The sequence below is a fragment of the Halichoerus grypus genome, chromosome 8 (genome assembly GCF_964656455.1).
Source record: "Halichoerus grypus chromosome 8, mHalGry1.hap1.1, whole genome shotgun sequence".
Classification (NCBI taxonomy): domain Eukaryota; kingdom Metazoa; phylum Chordata; class Mammalia; order Carnivora; family Phocidae; genus Halichoerus; species Halichoerus grypus.
In genome coordinates, this window is record NC_135719.1 from 50,072,236 (window position 1) to 50,091,741 (window position 19,506).

The 19,506-nt window shown below is 41.1% G+C and overlaps 1 protein-coding gene across 2 annotated transcripts; it reads left to right on the forward strand.

Annotated features, from left to right (window-relative positions):
- Window positions 1-1,641: 1,641 nt before the first annotated feature.
- Window positions 1,642-17,711, forward strand: CIAO2A (cytosolic iron-sulfur assembly component 2A). 2 transcript variants are annotated; one of them, XM_036083828.2, is made up of 5 exons: window positions 1,642-1,926; window positions 7,209-7,373; window positions 12,107-12,156; window positions 15,194-15,239; window positions 16,432-17,711. In XM_036083828.2, the coding sequence occupies exons 1-5, from the start codon at window positions 1,803-1,805 to the stop codon at window positions 16,527-16,529; spliced, it is 483 nt and encodes a 160-aa protein (XP_035939721.2). In that variant the 5' UTR covers window positions 1,642-1,802; the 3' UTR covers window positions 16,530-17,711. The 2 variants fall into 2 exon arrangements, with proteins under 2 accessions (XP_035939721.2, XP_035939723.1); XM_036083830.2 differs by lacking the exon at window positions 12,107-12,156.
- The last annotated feature ends 1,795 nt before the right edge of the window (window positions 17,712-19,506 follow it).

Consider the following 19,506-nt stretch of genomic DNA (forward strand, 5'->3'; position numbering starts at 1 on the left):
CCAACGCTCCGGCCCAAAGCTCCTACCCAACAAATACAAACCCGGCTTCGCGACGCTGAGTTCTTAACCAAGGGGGGAGTGGGGCGGAAAAGGAAGAGCTAGGTAGGGGCTGCTCAGATTCCTAGGGCCCTTTCTGTTCTGGATAGCTTTAGCCAACAGCCTTCTTAAGAAGATGTTCGAATAAAGGAGTTTGAAAACTCCTCTACATGCTACCTACCTATGCCAGTGCTCTCATTGAGATTCAGTAAATATTTTTGAGGTCTCTCAACAGGCGGCAGCAAAGTTTCACCATTTATTCTTTGGACGACATTTAGTTAATTCATTCAAGAAATATATAGAACATCTACTGTGTGCCTGGCACCCTACCATGCGTTTGAATACAGAAATAAGCTCCTGACCCACTAGGCACTTGAGGGAGACAGGCATGCGAATGAACAAATTCAACGTGTTCAGTGCTGTGATGTGTTCTGGGAGCACAATGAAAGAGGGTATCAGTTATGCTTGGAAAGGTAGGGAGGCCTCAAGGGGGTGAGGCCTTGTAACCAAAGTTACAAGGAAGTTGGGGTTATCCTCTTCATTGCTGTGGAGTGGAGTGGAACAGATGGCAGGGAAATTCATAAATTCTGAACACAATTTTCCTGGGACCTAAACTATTCACTTGTCTGGTGAGCCTAAAGTCTAAATCAGCCAGACAATAAACAAAAGTTTAAAGATAAACGGGATATGTTAGCATAGGGTAATTCAGCAAAATGACCCTTTCTTTTCAATAGAGAAGAGATGACATTTGGAATCAAGTCTGATAAAAGGTTTGTTTCTAATTGCAAATTCCTCAACATCAGGGATTGGTTCCCTCACAGGTCTATGAGCTGTTTGAGGGCAGGGGCGGCCTCCGATCTTCGTATTCTCGGTGCTATACACCAAGTCTGGCAAAGTAAGTGGCCAATAAATGTTTGAAACTTGGAGGGATGGATGGATAAAACTAACATCATCAACCTTGTTCCTGGCATTCATCACAGCCACGAACACCAGAGGACTTAAGACATTCTTTTTAGGATTACGATTTCCAGTATGTCACTACTGGATATCCTGAGCACGAGGAAAGGCCTTTCGTTCTAAGTTGTCTCTGAAGGCGACCGACAGAAATATGCAGCTAGTAGTGGGGAACTGTGCTGGCCTGAGCCCTCTGAGGTGAGAAAATCAAAAGCCCTCTCTTTCCCCTCGACTCCTAGCCAACTTCAGTGGACTTCCAAGACATTCCGTTTCACGGCAACGGAAACTCACTTCCGGCGTGACTAGGAAGTAAGAAAACTGGCTGGAAGCGGCTCCCTCAGAGAAATAACAGTAGATTGTCCTTGCACACGCTCCTCCAGCAAAGATCTCCTTTCCCCTACCTCTTCAGGATTCATTTTCAGCTTATCGAGGGCGCTGAATGAGGCAAACAGTGGCGGGTAACAGACCGTTACCTACCCCTTCTTACCCAATATAGACTACAAATCCCAGAATACATCTCTTTGCCCCTTGGTCCCAGCACGCAATGCACCTCACGTGCTGGGAGGAATTTTTTTTTTTTTTTCTCTTGTCCCGCCGAAACCGAGCAAAGCATGCTGGGGCTTGTGGTCTTCGCGGGGCCCTTCCCTAGGTCCTCCGCGCTACTCTGTCAGGCCCCGCCTATTTTCTGCTCTCCTGGACCTTTAGGCTTGTCTTGGCCCATTTGAAGACCAGGAAGTTGATAAATCGCGAGGCCCGCTGCTGAGAGACGGTGGCTCGGATGGGACAGTTGCCAGGGATGGCGGAGCGTGAGGATGGAGCGGGTGTCCGGGCTGCTCTCCTGGACGCTGAGCAGAGTCCTGTGGCTCTCCGGCCTCTTTGAGCGGGGAGCTGCCCGGCAGCCCCGGATCATGGAAGAAAAAGCGCTAGAGGTTTATGGTAACTAATTTTACCCAGGACAGCGTTTGGCGTTGTACGTGGAGGTGGGGGTAACGGGGATCTCACCTGAGGGCTGGGGGTGGAGACTCCGGTTTTTGCTGGGTCTCGTCCGAAGCTTGGGAAGCGTTTTCTCCGGGGTCCTGAGTCACGCAGGAATGTGGATCTTTCTAGGACCCGGGCTCTTCCTAAACCTGGGGCAAGCCGAGCCTGGAGGTTTTTAAACGCTTCATTTCCCTTGTCTGCCCCACGCCCTAGTGTCCTTTTCAAGATTTCTGGGCAGAGCAGGCATTTAGGGTGCTTGGTTAGGAAGCAAAGCTGGATTGATTGCACTACTTGTCTCCTTCCTTGCGTCTCCTAGCCCCTGGGTGACTAACGAGTTGGGGACTGGCCTAAGGGCACAGTCGCTCTCTTGTGCAAAAAAAAAAAAAAAAAAGGCAGAGGTCCCCGAGAGAGGACAAACCCGGCTCCCCGTACCCGGGCCTCGAACTTTTAGTTTCTTATCACAGCCAAGCCAGCAGTGCAAAAACGAATACACACACACACAATCACATACATTGTTTAAATTCCTGGGACCCGCTTCATTGTACAAATGAGAAAACAAAGGTTTAGAATGGTTAAACAGCTACCCGGAGGTCACACTGCCAGTACAGAAACGGTAAAAACCAAGCCCATGTCTTCTGATTCCAAACTTCGTGCACTTTATACCATTTCACAATTGCCTTATGACTCCCTGTTTTGGGACTTATGTAGTATTGCTTTTGAAAACTAAAAAGACTGGCTCTAACTACTGTTCAGCTGTTCCTGCTGACTGCGGGTGAAAGATCTAACCAAAGAATACAAATAAAATGTGGGCAAGGATTAGGGACCAGGAGAAGGAGGCCAGGGTTGGAAAAGATCTTTGGAGCCAATCTGATTTACCCCTCTCTTACTAGAGGCAGGACTTAACCCCAGCTAGATGATTATGAGTAGAATGATCTCCACAAAACGGACACATTCCTGTACTATCAGACTTCTGTCTACAGCATCTCAGGACAGAAGGGCACTTGGGGATACAGCTTTGGAAGAGAGATGATTCTTGTCCTAAAGTTTATATCGAGGGAGACCTATATATGCAAAAATAGACTATTTTTTATTTTATGCAGTAGAAAGCCATCGACCTGAATAAGAGATAGAGAAATTCAGAGGAAGGAGAGATAGTAATCTCTGAATGGGGGATCTGGAAAAACTTAAGGAGGAGTCACTTGAGTTAGGCCTTGAAGTGTAAGTATGCTCTGGATATATGGAGGGTAGAAGGCATACTAAGAGAAAAGGGAGCAAAAGTATGGAGGTGACAAAGGAACATGTTAGAGAATGGCAGATAGGTGGGGCTTCAGGATAGAGTTTGTGGTAAAGGGTGGAAGTGTGGTCAAAAATTATTTTAGATACCAGGTCAGAACTGGATACTGAAGATTTAAATGTATAAAGAATATCAATGCAGGGGCACCTGGGTGGCTCAGTCGTTTAAGCGTCTGCCTTTGGCTCAGGTCATGATCCCAGGGTCCTGGGATTGAGCCCCACATCGGGCTCCTTGCTCAGTGGGGAGCCTGCTTCTCCCTCTCCCTCTACTCCTCCCCCCACTCATCCTCTCTCTCTCTCTTTCACTCACTCTTTCTCAAATAAATAAAATCGTTTAAGAAAAAGAATATCAGTGCAGAGCCATAGAAGAATTTTCATCAGGGGAGTAATGTGAGAAGAGCAACATTGCTTTCTTTCTAAATAAATAAATCCAAATCTCTCAAATCAGTAGAAAACCAGAGAAGTTTAATAAGGGGTGAGACTTAATTTCAGGGTTAGGTAGCATATTAAAGAATATAATGCAGCTTGTATAAATGAGCCTTACAGGGAAAATGCCAAGGATGAGGGGGAGCAAATTTCTTTTAAAAAAGCCGTGTTGGGCGCCTGGGTGTCTCAGTTGGTTAAGCGACTGCCTTCGGCTCGGGTCATGATCTCAGGGTCCTGGGATCGAGCCCCGCATCGGGTTCCCTGCTCGGCGGGAGGCCTGCTTCTCCCTCTCCCACTCCCCCTGCTTGTGTTCCCTCTCTCGCTGTGTCTCTCTCTGTCAAATAAATAAATAAAATCTTTAAAAAAGCTGTGTTTCCCTGAGCCCCATGGTGACAGAGCCTTGTGAAGAAGAAGCTTTGTCTTTTCTTTCCTGCCTCCATTTTCAGATTCTGTGGCTAATCAAGTGATAAGCCCAGGAGTGGTTGGGGAGAAGGTGGAGTTTGATTGATTTGTTTTTCCCAGTAGCATTTCTGATTACAGGGGTGCTATTAATAATAGAACAAAACCTCAGGCTGGAGAACATCAAAGTCCATCCTATGTGGATTCCCTCTGCTCTCCTTTCTACCTCACTATTTGTCTATCATTCTCCTTTTCCATATTTTTCTACAACCTCAGAGTAAGAAGGAAATCTTGTCCTCTCCAAGGCCAGCCCAGGCTCCCACATCCTTGGTCTCATTCCCTTCTGCTTATTTTGCCAGTCCGCCATCCTCCCCCCTATACTTTCAGTCTCACTTCCTCTATTTGATCCTTCCCCTTGGGCTATAAAACATACTCAAGTTTCCCTTACCCTTGTCATTGTTCGAGCTTTGTCTAAACCCACTATCTGTTCTTTGCCCTTCCCTTCCCTGCCAAAGCTCTAGGACTACATTTTCGGTTCCTTCTCGTTTCCCCTTTTGCAAGCTGGCTTCTGTCCTCATCTCTCTACTGAAACTGCTTTCTTATAGGTGATCTTCTGGGTTACAAATCCAAAGACCTGTTTCAGCTATCATCATTTTGAATTTTTCTGCTGCATTTAATGTTGTTAATCTCCCCCCGCTTCCATCTCTGCTTCTTGCTTTTCTTTCTTCTTCTGATCCCTAAATTAGGTGCTTCCCACAGGTCTATTCTTGGGTCTCTCCCTTTACATTAGTGGTTTTCAAACTGAGCTGCCCATAAGAACAACCTGAGGAATTTTTTAAGTCCAGCCCATACTACAGATCAATTAAATCAGGATCTTTGGGAGTAGGGCTTAGACATCAATTTTTGTTTTGTTTTTAAAGCAGTGCTGATGATTCCATTGTTCACCCAAGGTTGAAAACTGTTCTGCTCATTCTTTGCGAATCCCATGGGTTCAAGAACCACTCTAGCTTTGTTGCTCTCTTTCTCTCTTTTTAGTTAATTTTTTATTTTAATTCCAGTATAGTTAACATACAGCATTATATTGGCTTCAGGTGTACAATATAATGATTCACAATTCTGTATGTTACTCAGTGCTCATCATGATAAGTGTACTCTTAAAACCCTTCATCTCTTTCACCTGTTCCTCCACCCACCTCCCCTCTGATAATCATCAGTTTGTTCTCTACAGTTGGAAGTCGGTTTCTTGGTTTGTCTGTCTCTTTTTTCCCTTTGTTCATTTGTTTCATTTCTTAAATTTCACATATGAGTGAAATCATGTGGTATTTGTCTTTGACTGACGTGTTTTGCTTAGCATTATACTCTCTAGCTCCATTCATGTCCTTGCAAATAGTAAGACTTCATTCTTTTTTATGGTTGAATAATATTCCATCACATATATATCAGATATATTCATAAATTCATCAATCGATAGGTACTTGGGCTGCTTCCATATCTTGGTTATTGTAAATAATGCTGCTACAAACATAGTCATGCATGTATCCCTTTGAATTAGTGTTTTTGTATTTTTTAGGTAAATACCCAGTAGGGCAATTACTGGATTGTAGGCTAGTTCTGTTTTTAACTTTTTGAGGAACCTCCATACTGTTTTCCACAGTGGCTGTACCAGTTTGCATTCCCGCCAACAGTGCACAGGGTTCCTTTTCCTCCACATCCTTGCCAACACTTATTTCTTGTGTTTTTTATTTTAGCCATTCTGACAGGTGTGAGGCGATCTCTCATTGTAGTTTTGATTTGCATTTCCCTGATGATGAGTGATGTTGAGCATCTTTTCATGTGTTTAGCCTTGGTGCTCTCTTAAACCTTATGTCACAGTTCAGTATTTGCTGGACTGTCCCGTCGGGTTGCCCCTTAAGCACCTCAAAATCATTGTGTATAAAATTGAACCCAGTTGCCCCAGCCCCCACCCAGCTTTCTTCCTGTGTTCTCCAGTTTTGTTTTGTTTTTTCATTCTATCAGTGTTCTCCCAGACAGACTTAAAATCTGAGTCATCTTCCTTTTTCCCTTTCCTTGTCTTCTACATCTAAACAATTGTCAAATTCTCTTGATTCTGCCACTGAAATTACTTCTCCATCTGTCCCCTCCTCTCCATTATATTGTCATGTGCCTGTTTTGGGCCCAGCATTTTCAGCTGGTATTCCTGGCTTTGCCCTTAGCTCTGAGTCTACCAGCCAGTGGATGAGTTCCCAGCTGACAGTGTTATGCTGTCCCTGTTCCTCCCTCATTCAGAACCTCTTGAGGATTCCCTATTGCCTGTGGCTGACTGTAAAAGATCCTTGATGGTCTGGTCCAAACTTTTTTTTTTTTTTTAAAGATTTATTTATTTATTTGTTTGACAGAGACAGAGAGAGCAGGAACACAAGCAGGGGGAGTGGGAGAGGGAGAAGCAGGCTTCCCGCTGAGCAGGGAGCCCGATGCGGGGCTCGATCCTAGGACTCTGGGACCATGACCTGAGCTGAAGGCAGACGCTTAACAACTGAGCCACCCAGGCGCCCCTGGCCCAAACTCTTATATCCTCACTTATGCTGGGTTCCAGGCAGACTCAACATTTTTTTAATTAAAAAAAAAAATTTTTTTTTAAGTAATCTCTACACCCAATGTGGGGATCAAACTCATGACCCCAAGATCAAGAACTGCATGCATTGCTGACTCAGCCAGCCAGTAGCCCCTAAACTTCTTTTCCTTTTCTTTCCTTCACCTTAAATGTCAAATACTGAAATTTTTAAAGGCTTGTTTCAGATTCGACTTTCATAAATCCTGATACCACAGTCTCCCAAGCTGTAAGTTATTTCTTCCCCTTTAGCTTCTATGACACTCTTGTCATTCTTATGTTCTCTCTGTAATGTTGGATCCCAGAAACTGGTTATGATCTAATAAGAATCCAAGAAAACAGTTTTCTCAAAAGGAAACTGGTTGTGGAAATTTCTGTGAGAAATCTGGGCAGTTACTATAATATTTGGTTCAAAAAAAAAAAGCAGTCCGTGTTTGGATGAGGACTGGCAAAGTCATCCTTATTGAGAATATTCATGTTTTAACATAATACCTTGTCTCTGATGATTCTTTAGATTTGATTCGAACTATCCGGGACCCAGAGAAGCCCAATACTTTAGAAGAACTGGAAGTGGTAACAGAAAGTAGTGTGGAGGTTCAGGAGATAAACGAAGAAGACTATTTGGTTATTATCAGGTTCACGCCAACAGTACCTCACTGCTCTTTGGCAACCCTTATTGGTAAGGTTTTATATATAAATATGTTTTTAATTCTAAATTATTTTACTGATACTGACCCAAAATAACAATTAGCATCATGTATCACACTTTATAGTTCACGGAGTCTTTTCAAATGTATGTCTTCTGTAGCCCTCACAGCCTATGAGAGAATTTTCCAGATGAGGAACCCAAGACTCAGAGAGTTTAAGTGACTTGCTCAGAATCACATAGCCAGGGAACGATGAAGCTGAGGCTCAAACCCAGGTCCCCTGACTCCAAATGTGAGATCTCCTTTAGTTACCCCATGCTGCTTTTCTTCCCCGTACACGCCTACAATTAAGAGAGTGGGTGTGGGCCAGTCCTCTCCTCAGTTCTGGGGATTGGAGTGGGTGCTGTCAGACTAGCCCTGCTGCCATCACCTTCTTTTCCTCTCGCTGCTCTGTTGGCTTCAGTGCAGTATGGGCCATAAGTCCTAGTGGGAGAGTTCTGTTTGTTTTGTTTTTTTTTTAAGTTTTTTATTTGGGAGTGTATTTCTGAGGTAGTTTTCTATTCGAGAGGCTGCATACCCAATATTTTGGAGTAGTTAGCTGTAAGATATAAAGAGATGTCTTTGAAGATAAAGGAGGGGCGCCTGGGTGGCTCAGTCGGTTAAGCGTCGACTCTTAATTTCTGCTCAGGTCGTGATCTCAAGGTTGTGGGATTGAGCCCTGCTTGGGCTCCACGCTGGGTGTGGAGCCTCCTAAAGATTCTCTTTCTCCCTCTCCCTCTGCCCCTCTCCCCCCGATCTAAAAAAATAAATAAATAAAAATAAAGAAGATAAAGGAAGTTTATTTCAAACCAAATGTTCATCAGTAGGGAATTGGTGAAATAATCATATTAACAATGGAATGCTATACAGCTATGAAAAAGAATGAAAAAGCTCTCCACGTACCGGTGTGGAAAGATCTTTGTGACATACTGTTAAGAAATAAAAACAAGTATAATATTGCTACATTTGTGTATAAAAGGGCAAAAATAGAAATTTGTATTTGATTGTATATGCACAAAGAATATATTAGAAATGGCCAGCTGTGATGGGGGTGGGTACTGGTGGTAGGAACTGGGCAGGTTGGGGACAGGGTGGGAGGAAGACTTTACTGTATACCTTTTTATATTTTTAAGTTTTTGAAGTATGGGAATATATCATCTGTTTAAAAATAGATAAGTTTATAAAAACGATTGAAAAGGTAAATATTTTATTATTGCTTCCATTTTTGTGATTTCTGTTTTTCTCTTCTCACTTGTTGATCTGGGATCCCTGTTAGTGATTTCCAGCATATGGGCCACATCTTGAGGGACTAAAGGGTCCATGAATCCATAGATAATATTGTGGTTATTTATTTATTTATTTTTAAGATTTATTTATTTATTTGAGAGAGAGAGAACATAAGCCAAGGGAGAAACAGAGGGAGAGAGAATCCTCAAGCAGACTCCCTGCTGAGCACAGAGCCTGCCACAGGGCAGGATCCCAGGACCTTGAGATCATAACCTGAGCCAAAATCAGGAGTTGGCCACTTAACCGACTGAGCCACCCAGGCACCCCGATGATATTGTGGTTATTGATATTCCATCCTAGAAAAACCATTTTTGAATGCATGCTTATTTTTTTGTCATTGGGGACAGTTTCTGAATCAACAGATACCAGAAGTACTGCTACTCTCTTGAGGTGAAGGGAAGTATCTTAAAATATTTTGATACATAAGAGTTCTTAAATAGAGAGTCTATTACTCTAAGAGCCTTTAGCAAGTTGATTTTTAAAAAGTGACATTTAGGGAAAAAAAAAAAAGTAACATTTAGGGGCGCCTGGGTGGCTCAGTCTTTAAGCGTCTGCCTTCAGCTCAGGTCATGATCCCAGGATTCTGGGATCGAGCCCCCATCGGGCTCCCCGCTCAGTGGGAAGCCTGCTTCTCCCTCTCCCACTCCCCCTGCTTGCGTTCCTGCTCTTGCTATCTCTGTCTCTGTCAAATAAATAAATAAAATCTTAAAAAAAAAAAAATTATTAAAAAGCAACATTTATTTTGTGTTTTTTTACATTACAAAAGTATGTTTCTTGGCAATAATTTGGAAACTCCACAGAAGCATAAAGAAAAAAATAAAAATCAGCTGTCATAAAAGAATGTGTGCTCTAGGCTAAAATTCCAGCTCTGTCAGGTCTGCCACTTTGTGGCCTTAGGCAAATTACTTAACCTTTCTGAGCCTCAGTTTCCTTATCTGTAAAGTAGAGATAATAAGAGTATCAACAGTTATAAAGGTTAGATAATAGAACGCGTGAAATAGATAAGGAATATTTTTTATTCTTCATTAAATATTAGTTTTTAATTATATAGTCATAGAGGTTTGTGCTAATCACATCAGTATATCATAATTTTTATAACCATTTATACCATTTCTAGGCTTTCACAATTTATTAAATAATATGATGAACAACTTTATACATAAATATTTTCATATATCTCTAGTTATTGCCTCAGGATAAATTCCTTTAATTGGAATTATTGGGTCATATGGTATAAGTATTTTTAAGCTTCTGGGTACATATAAGTAAGTCCTTATTAAAAAGTTTCTACTCTTTGACCCAGGAATTAAGGAAATAATTCCATTGAAGAAAACAGTAACATGTACAAAACGTTTATAGTAAATTTATAATAATAAAGCCTGGAAGAAACTATAGTATCTATTAATAAGGAAATGGCACCAATATAATGGAATTTCTTGTTTCTATAGAAAATGATAATCAAGGAATCAAAGTATCTGAGAAATGTATGAAGAAACTGGAATGCTAAGCAGCATTTGATTATGATTGTAATTATCAAAAAACCACGTTTGTGTGGACAAAGATTGAGAAAGCCCAGGAAATAAAAGTAACTCTAAAGGCACCCAGATCCGATTATGGTAGCTACTTCAGATCTGTCCACTCCTTGAACAAAGTGTTGTCAGGATTTTTGGGACCCTTTTAATATGAGTTCCAGTTAAGACCCTTGGCTTTTTAGAAGTTAGTATACTAGTGTAGTAACCATGTTCAATCAACACGATTGGAAAACACATTAAAGGGAGCCTTCTTCCTGGCGTCTGGGAGGGTTTTCCTATGAGCAGGTAGTGTGAAGCAGGGGAAGGCACCTGGGTATGCGTTCCAGCCTGATTGCTTAGGTCGTCACCTACTCAGAGTTATCCTGGTAAATAATTGCAAAGACAAGGAAGACTCAAAGGGGATGAGTGGGTAAGGCAGAGAAAACCAGCTGATAGCCATTTGTGTTGACTTAGTCCGGACAAGAATAGCTGAAGGCAGGTGTGGTCCAATATGAAGGGCATAGGATTTGGAGTCAGAAGGTCTATATTTAGCTCCCAGCTCTCTGCTTGTCAGACAAATCACTTATCATGGTTCCTGGTTGTAAAATGAAAATGATACAATAGTAATAGCTAATATTTATTAGATACTTTTTATGTACCAAGTCCTATTTTAGGCACATTGCATAACAATTTATTTACTACTCATAACAACCCTGTATATAGGGGTACTATTATAATACCTATCTTACAGATAAGGATACTGAAGCTCAGGAGAGGTTAAGTAACTTGCCTAGGGCCCCATAGCTTGTATACAGTGGAGCTTCTTTTGAACCCAAAGTATCTCTCTCAGTAATGCCGTACTGCCTCTCTTAAGGATATTGATGTTCAAGAAAGTGCTTTGTGAATTGTGAAACAGTTGTTATTTATACTATGTGGGTAAAACACCTACCAACAGTGAGTAGAACACATGAGGAGGCTCAGATGATACACAGGTAACAAATTAAAGAGACAGTGTGGGGGGCAGAGGGAAGAGAAGAACCCTCCAGATATGCTTTAAGGCAGATCTTCTAAAGGGAGACCCTCTTAAAGAAACTATATGTTGTCTTTAGAGTTCTCTAATATTTATTATGAAATTACTGTGTTTTAGACTCTAAGTACTCTGAAATACTTTGTGCATAAGAACAGTTTGACTTATCTTTTGTGTCTAGGGGTGTAGATTTAGTTAAAAATTCCTTCCTTGTTTTGAGGTGGGGGAGAAGAGGAACATGGGCACACAGAGGGTTTGTTCCAAGCCCAGTGTTAATTTCTGTTACAAGTCTCAACTGGAGGCGGGGGGGGGGCGGGGAGGAGATATTGAACTATGACTTGAGGTTGAGGTGATAAACTGAACTTCAGAGGATCTTATTTTAGGGAAATAACTCTATTTGTACATTGTAGATATAGAGGATTCCAAATTTGAGAAGTTTCTTGTGGTCCTTTTTAAGTGGCTCTTATTTGGTCTTAAATTTTTGCATGATCTGGCCTGTTGTGAGTGTTCAGTAAAGTTAAATGAGTGAATTGACCTTTGCTTGAAGGTAAATTGTTGTAGTAGAAAGGACCTAGGCTTTGCAGTGGTCTTGGGTTTTATTCCCAATTGCCACTTTACTAACTCAGTGACCTTGGGCAAGTTACATTGTGACCTTAGTTTCATAATTTGTAGAATGGGTTTGGTAATATGTGGCTCACTGGATTATCATGAGGAATATGTAAGACTATATATATTAAAGTTGCTAGCATGGTGCCTGGCTCCAAGGAGACCTACGCTGGATTGAGCCAAAGCTGTTTCCAGCTACTGTATTGTATGGAGACACCTACACACAGTTGTATACATTGTCAAGAATTAATAAGAGAAGAGATAATTGGGGCCTTTTCTTTTTTTTCCTCTACAGGGCTGTGCTTAAGAGTAAAACTTCAGCAGTGTTTACCGTTTAAACATAAGGTAAGGAAGATTTTATTGTTTTATAACAGCTTTATTGAGATTTAGTTCACATTTCACACAATTCATCTGTTTAAAATGTACAGTTTAATGGTTTTCCTGTATTCACTGAGTTGTGCAACCATCACTACTATCAATTTTTTGTGTGTGTTTTTTTTTTAAGATTTTATTTATTTGAGAGAGAGTGCAAGCAATCACTAGTAGGGGGTGGGGCAGAGGGAGAGGGAAAAGGAGACTCCTCGCTGAGGAGGTCCGACTTGGGGCTCGATTCCAGGACCCTGAGATCATGACCTGAGCCGAAGGCAGCCGCTTAACCTACTGAGCCACCCAGGCGCCCCAGTTTTAAAACATTTTCATCACCTCAGTAAGAAACCCCATACCCATTTATCCAGACCTTCCCCCATCCCCAGGCTACCACTGATCTCTTTTTGGTCTCTATAGATTTGCTTATTCTGAACGTTTAATTTAAATGGAATCATATAGTTTGTAGTCTTTTGGACTGGCCTCTTTCACTTAAAATATTATTTTCAGAATTCATCCATGTTGTAGCATGTGTCGGTATTTCCTTCCTTTTTACTGCCTTATATGATTCCATTGTATGGATGTACCATAGTTTATTTATCTGTTGATTAATGGATGGACATTTGGGTTGTTTCCACTTCTTGTCTATTATGAATAATGCTGCTGTGAACATTCATGTACAAGTTTTCGTTTGGGCATATTTTCATCTTCCCTCCACCTAGAAGGGGACTTGCTGGATCTTTTGCTAAGTATATTTAACTTTTTGAGGCACTACTAGACTGTTTTCCATAGCTGCTTCACCATTTTACATTCCCACCAGCAGTGTATGAGGGTTCTTATACTTCTGTATTAATATTATCTGTCTTTTTCATTATACCCATCCTAGTGGGTTTGAAGTGATAACTCATGGTTTTGATTGCCATTTCCCTGGTGGCTAATAATGTTGAACATATTTTCATGTGTAAAAATTTAAAACCAAGGAAGAACCACTTAGAAAGGGCCACAGTAACCTCTCAAATTTAGAGTCCTCTGTGCCCGCAAGGTACCAAGCCCACTGTGTGGTTTCCTTGAAGTATAGTTCATGCAGGAATAGCAGGGTAAATGCTTGACTTTTCCCCTTTATTTACCATTTTTCAGAGTTGAGTCATGCATAATTTTAAACCGAAGTAAATGAATATAGAGTGATTTTATACCTGTTGCTTTGTTGTCTGGAATAAGAGTTAGTATTATGCCACTAGCCGCTAGAGGAATTCATATGGTGTTTTGGGGTGGGGGGCAGAGGGAGAGAAAGAATCTTAAGCAGACTCCATAACAGCGCAGAGTCCAGCACTGAGCTCAATCTCACAACCCTGAGATTGTGACCTGAGCCAAAATCAAGAGTCGGGTGCTTAACTGACTGAGCCACCCAAGTGCCCCGAGGTGTTTTGTTTTTTAAAAAAGACTGTTCTAGATGATCTCTAGGGTCTCTTTTAGCCATAATAAGGTATGATTTTTTTCACTCTTGAAAAACATTTATCTTAGTAGTAAAATAACTGTAAGAATTAGTTCGTACACTCCAGTGTTCTCTGGAGAGTAGACATGTCTTTATCATATAGCATGCGTTATTTGTCACAGGATTTTGTGGGTTTGTCTCAGAAGGTCTAGTTCTTGGAGGTTAACTAATCTGAGGAAATGCAGCAGGACCAGGAGGTTTAGCTCAACCAATATTATACTTGAGAGTAAATTTAGCAAGATAATAATAAATGAGAAAAGGAGGATACTGAAAACTATATTGTGATCCCATTTTTGTAAAATAAGCAAAGAAAAGAAACTTCCAACTTTGGGGTGTGTGTGTGTGTGTGTATAAAATCTGTATTCCATTATGTAGGTATGGAGAAAAATATGGAAGAAACTACACTAGATTATTAGTATGGCTTTCTTGGGGCTTAGGGCAGAGAGGAAGTTTAGATATTTTAGGTACTGATTTGGGAGGAAGAGGTAGAGTGTAGGGTAGAGAGATCCATGAGTAAAGTATGTATGAGATCTCATTTGTGTAAAGTTTTATTTGTGTGTATTCATTAAAAAAAGTAATTAATGGGAATACCCCCTGCAGGCCTTCCGCAGGTGACCAAAATTAAAAAATCCTAATTTCATATATGTTAAGAAAGAAAAAAAAAGAAAAGAAGAAGAATGTAGCAGGAGGGGAAGAATGAAGGAGGGGAAATCGGAGGGGGAGACGAACCATGAGAGACAATGGACTCTGAAAAACAAACTGAGGGTTCTAGAGGGGAGGGGGGTGGGAGGATGGGTTAGCCTGGTGATGGATATTGAGGAGGGCACGTTCTGCATGGAGCACTGGGTGTTATGCACAAACAATGAATCATGGAACGCTATATCTAAAACTAATGATGTAATGTATGGGGATTAACATAACAATAAAAAAAAATCCTAATTTCAGGGCCCCTGGGTGGCTCAGTCAGTTAAGCGTCTGCCTTCAGCTCAGGTCATGATTCCAGGGTCCTCGAATCAAGTCCCCCATTGTTTTAATGGGCTAATAAAATTTTTGTCTGTCACTATATGTTGACACAGTTCCAAGCAGGGAGTCTGCTTCTCCCTTTGCCTCTGTCTCTCTCATGAATAAATGAATAAAATCTTTAAAAAAAATCAACTAATTTCAGTCCCTGTTTCGGAGGGATTTGTCCCTAAGTCATTGATGTTAAGAATACTATTTGGGGGGCGCCTGGGTGGCTCAGTTGGTTAAGCAACTGCCTTCGGCTCAGGTCATGATCCTGGAGTCCTGGGATCGAGTCCCACATCGGGCTTCCTGCTCAGCGGGGAGTCTGCTTCTCCCTCTGACCCTCCCCCCTCTCATGCTCTCTCTATCTCATTCTCTCTCTCAAATAAATAAAATCTTTAAAAAAAAAAAAAGAATACTATTTGGGCTTTCATTCCTAGACACTTGAGTCCACTGTGCATTTCACTTCACTTGTTATCTTAGAGTGTTCTAAATGTTTTGGTTTTAATATTTTTTTCTTCCTAGTTGGAAATCTACATTTCTGAAGGAACCCACTCAACAGAGGAAGACAGTAAGTCAATCTTGACCCATTAAAAAGCAACTTCAGATAGTACTTCATCTTGGATACTGTTATTCTGCTATCCAAGTATCTGCGGGTCATTTGCAAAAAAGTGAAGAATTAGTTATTAGCTCTTCTTTGAGGTGGGGAACGTAGGCTTTTCAAGAAGGTAATTTTTCAGTAGGACTCTAGGTGAACTAGAGGCAGGCCCTGTGAATATTGGCTGATTTAGCCTAGTAGCTGCACATCTCTAAAGAATATCCAGCTCTAGGAACCTTGACTTACAAACTCTAAAGAGGGCTCGATTTTTTTTCTTTGGTGCAGGATAGAGAGCTATGTACTTGAAATTGAAATTGAAGGTCTAGAAAAGAATATGGACATTTCTCTTTTAAACTCTTACTTTGAGCGTGCTTTTAGCAAATTATAGACAGAAGATATGGGCCAATACCTTTATTATATGAAGATCCATGCAAGCTCATTAAAAAATAAAACACCTAGTAGATTAACAGAGACGGACAGAAAATTCACAGAACTAATAGATAAACATGGAGAAATGTCCTCTCCCTATTTATCAAGGAATTGCAAATTACAGCAATAGTAAGGAGCCGTTTTTCACCTGCTGTTTTATGTGTGTGTATGTTTACTTGTTTTTATTAATAATACCAGATATTTTTTGAAAACTGATAGCTCATGTATTGTTGCTGACAATACAATTGGTGAAAAATGTTGGGAAATAATTCAGTGATAAGAATCAAACCATAAAAATACTCATACCCCTTGGTCTAATAATGCCACTTTCAAGAATCTCCAAAAAGAAGGCTGTTATGTATAAAGGTGCTCCACGTCGCATAGTGTTCATAATTAATTTAGAAGGCTTATAATTTTTGCTATTTTAAATAACCCTGTAGTTTAAAAAATAGGCTTAAGGGGAGAAAATAGTAATTTTCAAAATTGTATTTACTCTTTATATGGAAATAATGTATATGGACGAAGACTAGAAAGAAAGACATGAAAATAGTTGTGGTAGAGTAGTGGGAATTTAGGGGGTATTTTTCTCTGTAAGTCTCCCTTGTAGAACTTACAAAAAGTGAGCCAGCTTTAAGTTATCAAGGAGTTAAATTCTGTTTTAATGGGCTAATAAAATTTTTGTCTGTCACTATATGTTGACAAAGTTCCTCGGCTAACTTTTGTTTGTGTTTTGCAGTCAACAAGCAGATAAATGACAAAGAGCGAGTGGCAGCTGCGATGGAAAACCCCAACTTACGGGAAATTGTGGAACAGTGTGTCCTTGAGCCTGACTAATAGCTGTTTTAAGAGCCACTTAACTTTAATTGTTTGATATTTTTGTTTAAATTCTTTGTAAAATGTAAAAGACATGTTTAATACATAGGTGATTTGTACCTCAAGGCGTTTTTTTTAACAGATGATTTGCAAGCAAGATTTAATTATAAGTAGTACCTAGTTTGTTCAGTGTATAACATTCTCAGGATTTGTAACACTTAAGTGATTGGACAGAAAAATATTTTCTAGTGATTATGTGTCAGATGAGTTGCTATTTTTCTGATGCCTCTTCTGATGATAACTACTTTTCATGTCAAATATTTACTGTGCCCAAGTGTATTCAATTTAAATCATTACTCTGTAGAATAAATAAAACAGATGATTCTTGTAATGATGTACCTTAGAATGTTTTCGTTGAATTATAAATCTTAGTGTAAATGCCAACTCTAAAAGATATTTACAAAGCTTTATTTTCTGATTATTATGTAGAATCAGAAATCTGAGAACCAGAAAGAACCCTTAAAATCAGGAGTAGGCCCTGCCTTCAAGGATAGTCTTGGACCCATTTGTAGATGAGGATCAAATGTGGAGTGGGCCAGATAACATACGTAATTTTGAAGATCAAGAAGTCCCCAAAGAAGTTTTGATTAAACCAATCTAAATTTATGGTTTCTTCTTTACTTGAACTTTCTTCAGTTTATTTTAGGGGATAATGATCATTTGAAGTGTAACAGGGTGTGGAAGGTGGCCTCCCAGATGTTCCCCAGTGATCCTTGATTCCTGGTCTTCATTCCTCTATATATTTCCTTCTATATTGAATCAAAGCTGGTAGGTGTGGCTAATCAAGAATCAGAGGTGACAGTGTGTGACTTCTGAGGCTAGATCATAACAGGTGTTGTTGCATTCATCTTGATTCCTTGAATTTCTCACTCCGTGGGAATCCAGCTACCATATCATGAGAACACACGAGCAACCCTGTGGAGAATTCCACAAGGAGAGGAATTGAGGCCTTGCACCAACAGTCAGCACCAATTTGCAAACCATGTGAGTGAACCATGTTAGAAGTGATCCTCCAGCCTCAGTCAAGCTGATATCTTGACTGGAACTTCACGAGACCCTGAGCCAGAACTGTCTAGCTAAGCTGTCCACATTCCTGACCCAGAGAAGCTGTGAGCAATAATAAATGTTTTATTGTTTATACCACTAAGTTTTGGGGTAATTTTTTATATAGCAATAAGTAACTAATATAATAGGTTATTGGAATGGAGCTCTTCTGCCTGAAATTTAATAGAGGATACAAAGGGAAAAATAGGAGAACTTGTTCCATGGCTCTTGAACCCTTTTATCCACTTCAAGAATATATGTTTCGAAAGAACAGAGGATTTTATAAGAAGATTAATGAAGAGATTTTTTTTGAATAAAGCTGTTGCTGTGTTGAGTTCCAGCCCCCATTTTGGTGGAAGGGTAGGAAGGGGACCCCTTCTACCATTATCTGCTGAGGGGAATTCCAAGGGGACAACTCGGAGAGTTTGGAAATGTGTTCCCTGCAGTTGGGGGATCCAGTAAACCGGTGCTTGACTCAGGTCTGAGGAAGAAGATGGATGAGGACCGAAGGCTGGGCCAAAGGCAGACTGATTCCTGCCTAGGAGGTCTGGAGGGCAAGAGAGAGGCAAGGCCAATGACTCTGATGGCAGAGTCCTCAGGGCAAGGTATGCATGACTATTTCTCATGGACTGTGCTGTGGGGTCGTATTTGACATTGTCCAATAGGCCATCAGCAGAGCCAAGGAGACCCCACAGAAAGGGTCTGAACATGTCCTGCCTGGTGCCCCAGAACTGAAGAGAGAGGACAGCAAGGGCGGGGGATGCACCTGTCAGGGTCAAGGTGTACAGCAGGAACCTCGGGTAAGCTCATGAGAGTACCAACCCAAGAGAGAGCCAGCCCTAATCACCAGGGAGGCCCAGAACACAAAGCCAACCAGCTAAGTAAGAACCATCCTATCTCGAGTATTTCTCCCTCGTCAGCCTCCAAAGCAGTGGTAGACTAACTAGCCAGCAGGGGGGCTGGAGAAGAGGAAGGGACTGCATCCCATTGCTCTGCTGTAGGTTCTAAGCCTGAAGCAGGACCCAAATTAGCCAAAGAGTTAATGCCAAGTTTGTAGTTTTGACTATGAGATATGACTAGATTCTTTCATGCAGTGAGATTTTATGATTAAAAGTGACGGGAAGACTTTGTCTGACAGAAATCGTCTGTCTGCCCAAATCTTCACCGTTGGGCAGAGGAAGATCATACCTTCTCAACAAAGTGTCAAAGGATAGTGAGGGACAAAAATAGAATGAGTTCTATAACATACTGGTTCTAGAAGTCCTGTGGAAATCGTCTTGGCTTCTGCTAAGTCTGCACTGTCTTCAGCCCAGCTTTTGTCCCACATTCTCCCTCTTCGAAGAAAGGTGCTGTCCGGAAAATCAGACGTGGTGGCATTGGAGCACTAGCTTTGTGGAAATGTCACTACTGATTCCTGATCTTTTGCTACAAAAGTTCTCATTGGTTCCTCTCTTTTTTCCAGGTCATTAGAAATCAGTCACCCAGCAAATGCAAGTAGATCCACAAGTAATGAAGTATTGCTGATTTTTAGTCATCACTGTAATCACTTCCTTCAAATTACAAATCCACCAGAGTTGGTCCTTAGCACCAACATCCAGCTGCTTGCTTCATGGCAGTCTGCAATGGAGAGCCAGGGCCAGAAGTGTATCTAGTGTGTACCCTGTTTCATGTTCTCCCAGCCAGCGCACATGTGCTTTTTGACTGGCTATCTGCTTCTAAAAGATAGGGCAGGTATCATCAGAGGGGCTCTGAGACTAATAGCCCAGGGTCAAATTCACATCAGTCCTCAAGTTCTGACCGTTTCTCATCACTAGAGCCTTGATGGTCTGGGAAACCCAGGAAGCCATAGCTAGGGTTTAAGGAGGAGGGCTGTCTTTATAGGCCCTTCTTTTTT